The following is a 14,970-nucleotide window of genomic DNA, read 5'->3' on the forward strand; positions in this document are numbered from 1 at the left end:
GCTAGTTCTGTTAGGTCAGTCCATCCTGGCTAATGGTCTAAGGAACACACTCATTAAAGCTCATTGATATTGCTCCAGAAAGAAGCAATGGCTCAGCCTTTGACTTAAAGTATAGTATAAATCACAAATGCATAAGATAGCCTTCAAAGGCTGACTATGCTTCCTAAGGTGGAAACAGACATCACCTTTATGCTGCCATAAAAATGTTATGGCAGCACAAAGTGAAAGGACACAGATGCCCCTACATTCTGTTGCACCACCAATGCTCAAATTCATGGCTACAAGAGGAGGGTTTTTTTTTTTGTTTTTTTTTTCCCGTTTTTTTGCACCGGTCTTGGAAGCACTGCAATACCAGGTCAATGCATGAAGTGGATGGAGCACGCTCCGGTTCCAGGTAGTGATAAACTGAGTCACTTTATTGAGGCAGACATGTTTGTTTATAGTGGAAAAGCACAGGCAGCCTGAAGCTGCCCACACTCCACAGCTGCCCTGGGCAAAGGCTCTATTGCCTTAAGGAGCCCAGTTCTGCAAAGCCCAGAAACTCCCAGGTATGATTAAGTCCCGCACACCTTGGAAGCACCTGCCTCTTTCCACGCTTACCCAGATGCATGCCCAGGGTCTCCAGGGTGCATTGCAGTAAGTGGGAAAATTCAGGGCTTCACCCTGACATAGGGCATATGCCTGCGTGTGGGGATTCCCCATTTACAGACACACTCCTGCATGAGGGGATTCCCTTCACAGGGGATTGCTCCAGCAGGTCTCTTCAAGCCTGGAGGGGAAAACTCCCATAGCAGGTCTTCCCTCTGTGTCCACAGCCCCTGCCCCACATTACTGCTGGCACAGGCTACAAATGCAGGGGGAACCCCCTCTGCAAATTCCACTCCACCACACTTGCAGACATGCACCAGGGAAATCCTTTGCAGAGGATTCCCCCACTCAACACAGGAGACATGACATCCAGTGATGTCCACAGACATGTCTGCGGATTGTGATCAGCTGTGCTGTGACATATCACAGCACAAGTGATTGTGCTCCACAGGCACATCTGTTTCTAGTCTAGTTCCTAGAGTCCACAGAACTCTGGAAGGAGCACTAATCGCTATTGCAACTCCATATTAAAAAGACTTGGATGAGGGAAGGAAGGCCAAGAGAAAGGTAGTCTTGTCTAGAAGTGCTGATTAGGGGATGAGAAGACATGGGTTCAATACTTGTTTGTCAAACATCTCTGTTATGACCTTAGGCCCGTGGTTCCAAACTATTTAGACTCAAGGTACTCCATGGAAAATGCCAGCTCCTGGCTTTTTTTTTTTTTTTTGAGTATGGAAAGATAATAGAGAACATCTCCGATTGCAAAAAACTCAGAACAAGTCAGGATATTTTTGACACCATGTACTCCTACTGATCTCTGGGTTTCTTTTGTGAATTGTGTAGCACCCTCTGACACCCTTGAAAGTAATTCACACCACCCCTGGGTGTCCCAGCGCCCTGGTTAAGAATCACTACCTTTGGTTATGTTTCAGTGGTGTTGGTTGTAGTCACATTGGTCTAAGGACCTAGGCAGGCAAGGCTGTCTGGGTAAATGTGATATCTTCTATTTAGACCAGCTAAATAGTTGGAAACATTATTCTTTGCAAGCTTTTGGGCACAAACACGTTCTTCAGGCATAGGGAGAGTCTGCTACTGTTTTGTGTTCTCCTGGATGGAATAGAAGCCAATAGCAAAATGCAAGTCTGTGAAAATGCAAATGGGTGACAGCAAGGAGGATCAGAGGCCATGGGAGACGGTAGGTGTGAGACAGGTAGGTGGGGGAGGAAAAGGGGGAATGTTGACCTGGTGATAGAATCTAGCTGGTACAATGTAGAGAGGCTACCTGGGGTTATTGGATGGCAGGCAGGTTATAATGTGCCATAAATGCATTATATATTGGATAATGGATAACATATCCATGATTTTTTGCATCCAATAGATTTATGACGTGAAGTTCTTAGGCTCACCTACGAAAGGTGTTTTGTAAATTCCCCTTGAGGATTAGAACAGAGATTGGAGAGAGTGGTTGTCTTGTGAGAAGTGTGCACCCACAGGTAATTGGGTGCACACTTTTTTGTCTTTGATAGATTTTTGGTGCTCACTCTGGTACAGAGTTGTTTTGTTTCTGATGGAAAATGTGTCACACATTTGCATTTTTACAAACCTGCATTTTGCATATTGGCTTCTATTCCATCCAGGTGAACACAAAACAACAGCAAATACTCACCCTTGAAAAAGGGTGTTTGTGCCTGAAAGCTTGCAAAGAACTATTTTTCCAGCTATTTGGTCTAATAAAATATCTACCCATAAACTTGTCTGCCTTTGGCTAACCACGTGATTGCTCTATCACAAATAAAATGCTTCCCAATGCCCCACACACAATAAATTCAGTAATGTTTGTGAGAAGCACTGGTACTGGCGTGAGGTGGGCTCTGCCAGAAAGTACAAGGGGTGGAGGACTTCTGCTCTTTATGCAGCATAAGGCAGATTTCTCCTCAAGGTAAATTCATCAAAGCAGTAGATATCTGAACAAATTAGAATGGGGCAATTTTTTTGTTATAATTACTGACTTAAGTCCATATGGTGCTGAACTGATTCAAAGAGTTTATCAAACTTCATTAACAAGCCCCATTTTTAAATGACTTTATAGGATGCAAATTTAAAAACCCAAACCTTAGCAAGTCATGCAACATTAGAGCTCCCCCAGGTAGACAATCATCAGGAGGTTGTTTGGGTCCTAACACACAGGGTCATGTGACCTTAAATTTCTGCTGAAATGAGCAAGCTGCTGCTCTGGCTCTTTGACACCCCCTGGCATTGTTTCCTCCTCAAGGAAAAGAGACCTCTTGGCACAGTGACTTTTGGCTCCTGCTACAATGATGTCCTAGCTCTAAATCAATGGACTCTGTAGGTTTGCTTTAATTGGAGTGTGTGCTTGACGAGATGAAAAGTAAACAGACACCCAGATTCTGTAAGAGATCCAAAAGCCAGTCATTCTGCTAGAGCAAATACAAGAAATGTACAGATCTAGACAGAAGTACAGCAGTCTCTAGTACAGGGGTGGGCAAAATGCAGCTCGGGGGCTGGACGCAGCCCGCCAGGCCATTCTATCCAGCCTGTGGGGCCCCTAAAAAATTTAGAAAATTAATATTTCTTTGCCCCTGGCTGCCTGTCATGTGGCCCTTGATGGCTTGCCTGAAATCAGTAAGTGGCCCTCCGCCCAAAATAATTGCCCACCCCTGCTCTAGTATCTCAGCAATGCAAAACCAAGATGTTTGGAAAAGCAATTTGTTTAGTAAATCAAAAATGCACAAAAATAAAAGCACTGCCCAGTACAGCACTCCAAAAAGATAATTATGCATGAATTTTTTTTCCCTTTCTCTTGCCACATACATGAGGAAAAATAGAAGTCTACCATACAGACAGTAAATGAGCTTTTAATAAAAATATGGTTAATCTTTATGATATTGTTTCTGTTCCAACCCAAGTCAGTCTCCTTAGAGTAAGGTGTTGTGCTTATGGTTGACATTCAAACCACCTACATCAAGTTCAAAGAATTAAACTGAATGGAATGGGCCACTGTGTATTATTGTCATCATCTGAATCATCTTCCAAAATGTTTCCTACTATTGATGATGCCTTTGCTAATGCAATGAGCTGATCAATATTCATGACTTGATATGCCAGGTCTGTATCATTACATAACTATTTTTGATGTCACTGAAGCGGCTTATGTGACAAATTTTACCCACAATATCTGGGGATGCATCAGACTCTTCCTCATGAACTCATTCATCAGGAACAGCATCCATAGCTCCTCCACAAGCATTGTAGTGTTGTGAACAAAACTATGCTCTGTGCATCAGTGGTCATGTCTCTTACATGTAGTCATTTGCAAAATTAATTCTTCTTGTTCTGCATCGTTAGTAGGAAAACAATTGTATAGGAGCTCCTTATTTAGTACTACTGTGAATGTATTAATGACATCCTGATCCACCCCCTGAAAAAGAGGTTATATTTGGTGGCAAAAATTTGAAGTAGATTGTCCCATCTTCAGCCCTGAGTAAGTCAGGTAAAGGATGACTAAGACATTGTCAAGAAAGGTTGTGAGGTGGATAAATGATGTTGAGGTCTTAGACTTCTAAGGGAAACCCCCCCACTATGAGAAACAGTTCAAAAAAAGTGCAGTATCCATCCTGGCATGTCTCTGATGCATATAACAGTTAGCAAGACCTTTCTTATGCACATTATTGAAGGAATGAGGAGTCCCTTCTTTGCTGATAAAAAGCAATGGTAAGTGATTTGCTCCAGTGCTATTTGTATATCTACAACAGCTGAGATGAGATCACCCCAGCAAGATAACCTTCCAAGTGTTTCTTAAAGGTATCCAGAGTAGGTGCTTGCCCCAGAAGGTACTCTGGATACCTTTAAGAAATGCTTGGATGCTTATCTTGCTGGGGTGATCTGACCCCAGCTGACTTCCTCCCCTTTGGCAGGGGGCTGGACCTGATGATCTCCCGAGGTCCCTTCCAGCCCTAATGTCTATGAAACCCATTGAATGTGCCAGCACAGTGGGGTGTTCATCGTTTGTTTCTGGCCTTCATGTTGAGATGAAGTTAATACTGTGAGGTAGGTTTCCACTTAAGCACAGTTTCATCAGCATTACAGCACCATTATCAAGTGTTAAGTTTTGGCTTCCAAAATATCAGTTAAAGTTTTAAACATACTGATGGCACGTCAGTCAGCCAAAAAGTTTTCACTGTCTATTTAGGCTCTTAGGATGTATCCACACAAATTCTCACGTGTGGTTTGCAGCACCGCAAACCTGTCTGTGGTGCTGCAAACCACACATGCCACACATGCATGCATTTGGTTTTTTGACACAGGGAGCTCCTGGTGTAAAATAAAATCCCACCACCAAAAAAAGTGGCACAGTGCACATAGTTGCAGCGTGTGCTGCCCAAAACCAGAACCTGGCTGGCAAAAGCCAACTCTCCAGCTGGCAGCCAGGCTCCGTGCACCTGGATCGCCACTGCTGCAGCCCCGGAAGGCCCCCAGAGCCCTAGGTAAGGCTGCTGCTGGCCCAAGTGCTGGCCTCATCCTCCCCTACCCCACCCAGGGCAATCTGCCCTGCCCTAGAACAACTAGCAGTAAGCAGTGGCACATATTTGTCCCCAGGCTACCAAATATGTGCTGCTGTTATCCGTCCCCAGGGAAATGCACATTCCCGCTAATAGGGATGCACCTGTGGATGCCATGGTGTGACTTGAAATTTTTTAGCCATTCTGTAGTTGCTTTAAAGTTCATCTCCCTCATTGCATTATTTATTTTTCTCTGTTTTGCCACTAGTAAAGGTCCAGATATTGGTTTGCAATTGCATCATTTCTGGATAAACCACTTTCCCTCCTATTCAGTTTCCAGACAATTTCAAGGCTTTTCAATGTTTGCCCACCATCAGCTGAACTGAGTTTGTAATTGAAGTCTTCAGTTTTCCCAGGGCTCTTTTCAATACTGTGCTCACTTTGTAGCATTTTTTACTGGTTTTAAAGCCAACAACAATCTTCATTTCACTGTTAGTCATCAGTGAACAGCAAGTGTATAGTGGCAGTGGTAGTGGGGTGAAGAAGGCAGGCACAGAAGAAAACTGCAAATCTTGCTACTGAACAACATTTGCAGGACACAAAAAAATGTATTTCAATAATTTAATACTTGGTTAACTGTATTAATATTGACTCTTTATTGTAATAAATATCAACACACATTTCTTTGCCCCAGTTTTCTCAACATTTGAGCATACTCTGGGTTTAGGTCAGAGTCCTCTGAGAAGCCCATGATGCCCTTGTCTTGCATATAGTATCTGCTTTGAATCCAAGGAAGACAAACATCTGTCTCTCAATTTCTACCTTCCTCAGCAATCCTGAAGTTAAGCCAAATCCATCACTGTGATTGCCACCCCCCCCCCACCACATCCCTGAAGTCTCTCAAACTCTGGGTTTTGACACTCACCATTAACACCTGTTCCCCTCATTCTGCTTCTGGGGAAGACATCTTGCTCCAAACTCCCTCCCATACTACCTGGGTGGATTAGGTCCCATAGGCTTCAACCAGCACATCATCCTATGGTACTCCCAGGTGAATGGCAGCTATGAAGGTTTAAAAACTCTCCATTGGCCTGGCTCTGAATGATGCGCAACAACCCTCACAGCATGTGAAGAACTCCAAAAACAGAGACATTCAATGATGCAACCAAATCACAACCTCAAGAAGAATCCATAAATGGTGCATGCTGAGAATCTCCAAGTCATCACATCTATGTTCCAACACTGAGGGCTACTGGCCTTATGACTTTTCTGTTGACACACCCAACTGACTATGCCATCCTGCATCACAATAAAATCCGAGTCCTGCAGTTACCGCTTAGCTGTGTTTGCACACACAAGCCACAACACTACTAAGAGAAACCCAAAACCAGAAGAGCCCAATTGCAGCTAGTAAGGATGCAGAGCATATGCTGAAAACATGCATAAAAATCTGCCAGAGACTAGAACTATCAGCCCTCCATCACTCCCAGAAATCTTCTACATTTTTTAGGAAAGTGAGACAGATCATTACAAAATGTTTAGCAGAGTGTAACTTAACAATATGCCAGAATGCAAAGCTAAATACCCTGCTTCTCATTATGTCTAGTCACAACCTTGCAGGCTTATTTCTGGTCTCAGATATTCAGAGAACTATTAGCATATTGCTCCTATATTTTGCAAAGAAATAGTATGTGTTGTGTTATCTTATCTGGGAATAGAAATCAAGCCACAAGATGCATAGTTTTAGCTGTTAAAGTGATTTGGCAGAATTAGATTTCTTTCTGGAATGCTTCAACAGAGAACTGTAAGGGAAATGATAACTGGCTACAGAGACTGAACTGATTTCACAAGAAAGCTGAAAAGATACAAATTAGTTTATTCCAAACTTCCAGAGCTTTATTAAAAGATTTTAAATAAATGTGCTATTATACAAAGAAAAAACATCTGCATTTTATTTTGTATTTTGAATTATTGGTCACTATCTGAGCTTTCAAAAATAATCTTCTTTAATAACTCTAGTCTGCTTTAATTTTTGAGATAACAAACCTGCCAAAGTCAAGAAAGGCTTATTCTGGAGTACACTAAGCTATTTGTATTTAAGTAAGATAAAGATTACAAGGTAATGAATTCCTTCAAAACCTGAAGATTTTGCAATTATAAATGCTTTTACAAAATGTCATCAAGGGATGTAGATTGGAAAGTAGTCTTAGAAATCTTCATCATCCCAAAACCAAGCACTCTGTATATACTCCATAAAGAAGAAAACCTTGTATATAATCTACTAGCTGATCTGAGGCGGGCCTCTTGTGCACAGAACTCATTTATCAGTGTCTGCTGGTACCCATCTGCCCTGATACCATATAGATTTTTGTGCAGACAGTTGACATAAGAGTGAAGATGACAGGGGGGAGGGGGGAACACTTGGAAATAATTAGCTACGACTGTTGAGCAGATGTAGTACCAACTCTTCATCCTCTGCCAAAGAAAGGCCAGTATCTAATGGTACAAAAGAGTCCTCGTGGTTAAGTCTAGCCTTTTTTCTTTTCACTGGCATTTCTTCTGCTGCTACTTTGCTGCTTCTTTTTCTTCTTCCATTTCTCTCTCCAGGACCACTGTGGAAACAAATCAATTACTCCTTTTAACAACTGCGTAATCAATATCATCATATAATCAAACAATTCATTTTAAACTAGGCACATTTATGTCCTCGTAAGAGGCAAACATAAAATTACTATTCAGAAGGGGAGAACAGTACAGCTAGATGAACTCTGAATGTCTAAATTAGAACTGCTTTCAAAGCGAAGTGGTGGCAGCAGATATTCTGTGTGTATTTAGCAGTTAACTGATTAAAGTATATCAAGACTTCAATATTTGTTTTATACAAAACTTGCCACGTTACATAGTGGCCAAGGCCTCAGCAGGTATTCAAAATCCTGTATGACCTAAGGAATGGGCCCAAGGCACAGTGTTAGAACTGCTCTCCAGAGAACCCAAACTTTCCCAACATTTGGGAGTAGGGATACAGGTTTACAAAGATTTGTGAAAACATCCTTGTAAACTGTTTATTAGGCTTTGCCATGAGGTATAGACAATTCCAAATAAAGAGCTTTTCAGCCATCTTCAATACAAGTCACACGAGCATTTCCTAGATAGGAGTTTATACTTACGAGGCTTAGGACTCTTATGTTTCACAAAAACTGAAAACCAACAGCTTGGGCTCCCCCAGCCAAAACAATCAGAACTCAAATCCATCACCCTTTTAGTGAAGGGAAAAAGAAAGTGTAGAAATGATAAAGAAAATACATATAGAAAATATGGAGCTAAACCTACAAACAAAATAGCTTGGTCCAGTTCCACCAATTTTAATTCCATTGTCCATCCTTGGCTTCAACCAACCATAATCTATTCCGGGTATTTCCATATGCAACATTCACTTTTTTCTATCCCAATTGAATGCAAGTGTAATCACAAGGCAAGAAACTCAAACATTGCTCTTGTGCTTCTGAAAGTCACAATCAACTGACAAAGGATTCCCAAATCCTACTGACAAAAAGGCAACTTGCATAAAGCCTTGGATATGATACTTCTCTAATACTCTCTGACCTAACCGGAGTCAGCATACAGAACTTCCCACACAACACAAGAGCAAATCTGCAATGCTAAAAGGATCTCCAGAAAACTATTGGATTCTATGAAATCAATACAAACTCCATTTCAAGATGAAGGTGAATGTGCATTGCAGGTCTGCTTTAAAACAGCTGATGTCCATCCTGTCATTAATATCCCTCCTGAGTTTATGCATTATTTATTTTTTTACATAATCCCATGATCCTTTCAAACCTATTCCAGTCTCCTTTATTAGCTGCCAATCCCTATTTCACTTGGGGATGTAAATATCATCTAAAAAATTATCTGTTTAACCTCCTCTGACTGGATCAGTTAAATGGTTAACCAATAACACAACAGCTTGGACACGGCTGCTGCTGGGAACCACTTCCCCGGGGCCTTTGACTGGTGGTAGCAGGCAGTGGCAAGCCCCGCCAGACAACACAGCCCACGTAAAGCCGTGCGAAGCAGCAACAGGCTAGGAGCTTTCCCAGCCCACTGCAGCCTCTGGTGTACAGGGAGGGAGCCAGGACCAATGAATGAGCAGCTAATTTTTTAACTGTTGACTGCTGAGTCATTAGGCTGCCTGCTATTTTCCTCTTTAAGCTCACAGGCTATGGGTATTAATCCCCACTTGTCCCTTCCCTTCCCCTTCTTCCCTCCTGCCTGCCCTGCCACCTTCCTGTGCCTGAGGCACCGCACCACTTCCCTTCCCTGCCAGACTGTGCCCCATGCTAAACATTAACCAGCAATGCAGTACCGGTATAAATATACTTACTGTTCAAACGTTTAAACATTGAACCTTTCACATCCCTATTTTCTCTCTGCCTCCCTCTAGCCTCCAGCTCCAGTCATATATCTTCTCCACCCCCTCCAGAGAACAATTTTCTGTTCTCTGCACCAAACATAGGAAGCTGAAGCTGTTAAAAAGTTCATCAGTATTTTTAATAATACATTTTCTCCTTAGCCCAGTTCTCAAAAAAAGGAACCATTTTGGCTGAACTTTTTGAAAGTATGTTCTGACAGAAAATTTCAGCCCCAGTGATTACACTGTAGCACAGTTATCAGAAATTTGAAAAAGTATCTTATAACAGAGAGCATCAGGAGTCCTTGACAGGGTGCTCCCAGCTTTGTCTACACAAACGAGAAACCATGGTCACCTCAGAGAAAAGAATAGTTTGAGATGTTAACAATGTGGAACAGTGTGCAAGTCAAAGATTTTACAAATAACTGGTACTAATGCCACTGTTCAGCATAAATACAGAGTGGCCTGCACATTGAACTATGGATCATAATAAAAATATTTCTAAGTTATTTAGAGAAGTGAGAATTTCCCATTAATTCCACTATTCGCTCTACTAGAAACAAGTGATAGTCTGAGAAATTGCTTAAAATGAGGGCATGATGCAACAAAGCATGCAAACCTTAAATGAGCATCTTACCTTCGCAAGGACCTTAAAATTAATACGTTATAAACTATTCAGAAGCAGAGCTCAAAATGAAAATGACAGCTCAAAATGGCACACTGCTAGGCACAACCAGAACAATGGCCCCTCTTGAGAGCGATCAACAATACAATGTCCTCCTTTTTTCCCCTTAAAACAAAAAAATATATAAAAAAGCATAAAGCTCCTAAATGTCTGCCTCTCCATCAAGATAAAACTAAAATTAGACTTGCTTGCTTTGTGTTGGAATTGCAGGTGTACAATCCATATGTGCTGCCTACCTGTTCTGTTCTTGTAAAAACGATGGGAATAGATATTGCAAGTGTCAACCTTTGCCTACTCATTAAAATGAAGAAAGGTAGAGGGGGAAAAACTCAGGTCGTAAACACATATCTACACAATCCAAACAAACTGGCAACCCTAAGTTTCTTCTGCTAGCATAGCACGTCACCAGGTAAGTTAACAATAATTCCAGAGCTTGTAATAAAGATCATTACATTTTAAAACAGTAACATGAGATTTTTGAGATTTAGGGTCTGTCAGTCTTGAGGAGGTTAGGTTGCTTTTAGATGTTCACTATGGATATTATTTTATACCTTCTTTGAAACAATGACCTTGTCTTATTTCTCAGTACAGGCACTACATAAATACTGACTATAAACTGACCATATATCTACTTACATAAACAACAAAGATGCTTCTTTTCTTGAACGCAGCTTCACATAGTTAGGTTTTGCTTACACAGTGTATGGGGCAGGAGGGGGTTCTTTAAAAACAGCAAGACTAAAGCCTGATTAAGTACAAACATTTCTAGCTACTTTGCAAAGCAGCCAATTATTTCCAGTGTTTGAATGGTCTTTGAAACCCAGGCTACATTCATAATTGACTGATGCTGCATCTAGGGTGCTAGCTCAAAACAATCTCAGTAATTAAAACAATGCGGAATTTGTACAAGATATGAAAGCAGCTGGCTTATAATAAATACAGAAGATAGGGATGAAACTGCAGTCTTAACCACCAGCAGGCTTAGATCTTATTAGGTGAAATGCTTAACTATCCAAAGCATTTAAAAAGGAATGGTAATATTTGCAATCTTTATACAATTCAAAACACATCAAAACAGGTATTTTCATCATAGGCTTTGTGGGAAGGTTATGTTGAGTCAAGTCATTCCTCATTGTTACTAAGAGACTATGGTACTTCATTAATGGGACACATTGACAAAGTACATACACTTCAGCAGCAAGTACCATATTTACTTGAATAAAAGACTACCCCCCCCTATAATTAGATGCTATATATGGAAATTCTATAAATTTGTCATTATCTTCCAGATGAAGAATCTAATTATTGGAGTTTTGCATTGAATTTGTCTATCTCCCACTGTTACAGCAGGGAAAATAAATCTGAGGGGTCAAGAAGCCTTTTACTCTCTTCTTCCTCCCAACTTTTTCCCCTGACAGACCCTTCTCCCCCATCCCCCACATTCTTACTGTCAGACTCTGTTCTCCCTGAGCACATGGAAGTGAGAAGCAATTTGAAAACAACCTTGATCACTTTGAAATTAAACCTCACAGTAGCAATTTGCATATGGTACCCATGCACTTAATTTATCCAGAATTAAAGCATTCACCTTTTTTTTAAAAAAAAAAAATTGTTGCAAGTTTTAGCATGGGTACTCTACTTCCTTAAGCACATTACTGAGCAGCAGTTTGACATCTACTTCTATGTAGTACAACCTGTGCACAATATTAGTCCAAAGCCAAAAGCTCATGATTTACTATGCAGTTCACTGGGCTGGGCCCCACCAGTCAACAGCATGTCAAGCCATGGTGACCCCACACCTCAGCACTGTTCAGAATGTATGTGGACTCCAGATACCATCCACAAAGAAATAATTAACCCTCACTCATCATTGGATTGGGTGTTCTTGTCACAAGTCATGGGATGCTCCAAAAATGTATATGTAGCTGAGATGCAGGGCATCCTGGTCCAGCTTTTTATGGGACCACGCTAATCATATGTGCCAGGCTGAGAGGGACTGACAGTGGGATTCTGGGTGATCTGTATGCAATGCCATGGCTCACCATGACTTGAAAAAGAGTCAGCAGTGAAGAGGACTGCACTTAGTGGGTACTACAATATGCCTTCTTCAGATGAGCTGCACTAACCTATCCTTGTGGTAGGTTCCCATCATTTTGTCGCAATGGGGAACTGCTTTTTAGGGCTGTGAGAAACTTCAGTAGCTACTTTATTTTGGGGAGCCTTGGCCCAATTTGGCAGCCGAATCTCCAAATCTGAATTGAGTCATGAGACTCATTAAAAGGTCCAAATAGAATTGGGAGCCTCCAAATCAATTTGGAAAAGATTCGGTGCCGCTTTGAAGATTCAGCCATAGACTAAACAGGCAGCAGTCTTTGACTCTGGACACAGCTGCCTCCAGCTGGTAAGTCTGTTGTGGTATGCGTAGGGGGAGGGAAGGGACTGGGTGCGGCAGGGAGGAGGGGTACATCAATGCCCCCACAGCAAGGGAGGAATCCCAGGTGGGGCAAATGCTGCCCAGGGAGGTGGTGGGGTGGCTCACGCCACTACGTGCCTACAGTCTGGGACCTGCTCATGTGGCAGCTTGTCCAGAGGCTCTCGCTGCTGCTCCTGCCACCAGTCTGGGAGGGCATGGGGTGGGAGCACGTGGCCCAAGATCTGAGCAGGGCGGGCAGGGCCAAGGCCACACTGGATAGAAGGCAGGTGGTGGTGGGAGTGGGGGCTATGTCCCCGCCCCGCTGCTCCCCCAGCTGGTGTGGGGCCAGCGCGAGACTGAGCCACTGCACTGCCTCCGGCCAAGCAGCATTCAGCAGCATGAGCCAACCCAGCTATGGGGGTGCTGCAACGAGTTCGGGTGGAACATGTCCCCCCGTCCTGATGTTGCTTGCTTAGCTAGAGCAAAGCTGCTGTTCATCCAGGAGGTGCGTGGACCCCAGGCTCTCACTGCTACATGTTGCTTGACCGGAGGCAGCACAGTCGCTCAGCCTCACACTGGCCCCGCACTGGCTGGGCAAGCGGCAGGGGAGCATAGCCACTGCTCTCAATGCCTTCCACCTTCTGTCTGGCACAGCCCTGGCCCCACCCGCCCTGCACAGCCACACCCCCCCACTCAATACCCTCCCAGACCGGTGGTGGGAACAGCGGCGAGAGCCGCTGGACAAACCACGCGAGTAGCTCCCAGAACAGTGACGCACAGCAGCATGAGCATGGCTTGGAGCAAGCAAGATTAGGGGGCATCTGAACTCCAAGCCTTCCAGGCCTGGGGCTTGCATGTAAGATGCAACCCAAAAAGAAGGTTCTCATCAGCATGTTTGCCCAAAGTGGGACTTGTGTTTTATAGTCATGTTAGTGCTGGCTGCATTTAATCAATTTAGAATAACAGAATTGTGGAGAATTAGGGTTGGAAGGGTCCTCAGGAGGTCATCTAGTCCAACTAGGTCATTTCAGCCATGGGTTTGTCTAGCCAGGTCTTAAAAATCTTCAAGGATGGAGACGCCACCACCTGTCTAGGTAACCTGTTCCACCGCTTCACCACCCTGCTAGTGAGAAAGTCTTTCCAAATATACAACCTAAACCTCACTTGCTGCAACCTGACACCACTGCTCCTTGTTCTATTACCTGTCACCTCTGACAGTAGTCTAGCTTCATCCTCTTTGGAACCACCCTTTAGGCAGCTGAAGACTGCTATCAAAACCCCTCTCAGTCTTCTCTTCTGCAGACTAAATAAACTCAGTTCCCTCAGCCTCGGCCTCTGCTTTTCCTCGGAAGCCATGTGCCCCAGTCCCCAAACCATTTTTGTTGCCCTCCGCTGGACACTCGCTAACTTTTCCACAACCCTTCTATAGTGGGGCACCCAATCCTGTGTTGGGCCCCCCACTTTAGAAATAAACCAGTGCAGAATAAAGGGAAATAATCACTTCCCTCCATCTGCTGGCAGCACTCCTACTATGTCCCAGTATGTCATTAGCCTTCTTGGCAACAAGGGCACACTTCCGACTCATATCAAGCTTACTGTCCACCCCCAGGTCCTTTTCTGCAGACCTGCTATTTAGTCAGTCAGTCCCCAGGATGCAGTGGTGCACGGGATTCTTCTGTCCTAATTATAGGACTTTGTACTTGTCCTTGCTGACCCTCATGAGATTTCTTTTGGTCCAATCCTCCAATTTGTTTAGGTCACTCTGAATCCTAGCTTTACCCTCCAGTGTATCTATTACAGCCCGCAGGTTGGTGTCATCCGTGAACTTGCTGAGAGTACAATCCATCCCATCTTCCAGGTTGTTGATGAAGATATTAAACAAAACTAGCCCAGGACCGACCCCTGGGGCACTCCATTTGATACCAACTTCCATCTAGACCTTCAGCCATTGATCACTACCCACTGGAGTCTGACAGCCAGCCAGCTTTCTGTCTACATTACAGCCCATTCTTCCAATTCATATTTCATCAGCTTACTTGGAAGAATGCTGCGGGAGACTATATCAAAAGCCTTGCCAAAGTCAAGGTATATTATGTCCATGACTTTCCCCACATCCACAGAGCCAGTTATCTAAAGCATAGAAGGCAATCAGGTTGGCCAGGCATGACTTGCCCTTGGTAAATCTATGTTGACTGTTCCTAAACACTTTCCTCTCCTCCAAGTGCTTATTTGAGGACCTGTTCCATATTTTTCCGAGGACTGAGGTGAGGCTGACTGGTCTACAGTTCCCTAGATCCTCCTTTTTCCCTTTCTTAAAAATGGGCACTATATTTGCCCTTCTCCAATTGTCCAG

The 14,970-nt window shown here is 43.2% G+C and overlaps 1 protein-coding gene across 1 annotated transcript in view; it reads right to left on the reverse strand.

Moving 5' to 3' along the window:
* Positions 1 to 6,967: 6,967 nt before the first annotated feature.
* DDX10 (DEAD-box helicase 10) overlaps positions 6,968 to 14,970 on the reverse strand; it is a 356,406-nt gene continuing 348,403 nt past the window's right edge. The window contains exon 18 of the mRNA XM_090029503.1: positions 6,968 to 7,720. Within this exon, the coding sequence (XP_089885629.1) occupies positions 7,540 to 7,720 (181 nt within the window). The 3' untranslated portion in view covers positions 6,968 to 7,539. The remainder of the gene's footprint in view (positions 7,721 to 14,970) is intronic.

This window comes from Crocodylus siamensis, chromosome 1 (genome assembly GCF_052110815.1).
Source record: "Crocodylus siamensis isolate JL-2025a chromosome 1, ASM5211081v1, whole genome shotgun sequence".
Classification (NCBI taxonomy): Eukaryota; Metazoa; Chordata; order Crocodylia; family Crocodylidae; genus Crocodylus; species Crocodylus siamensis.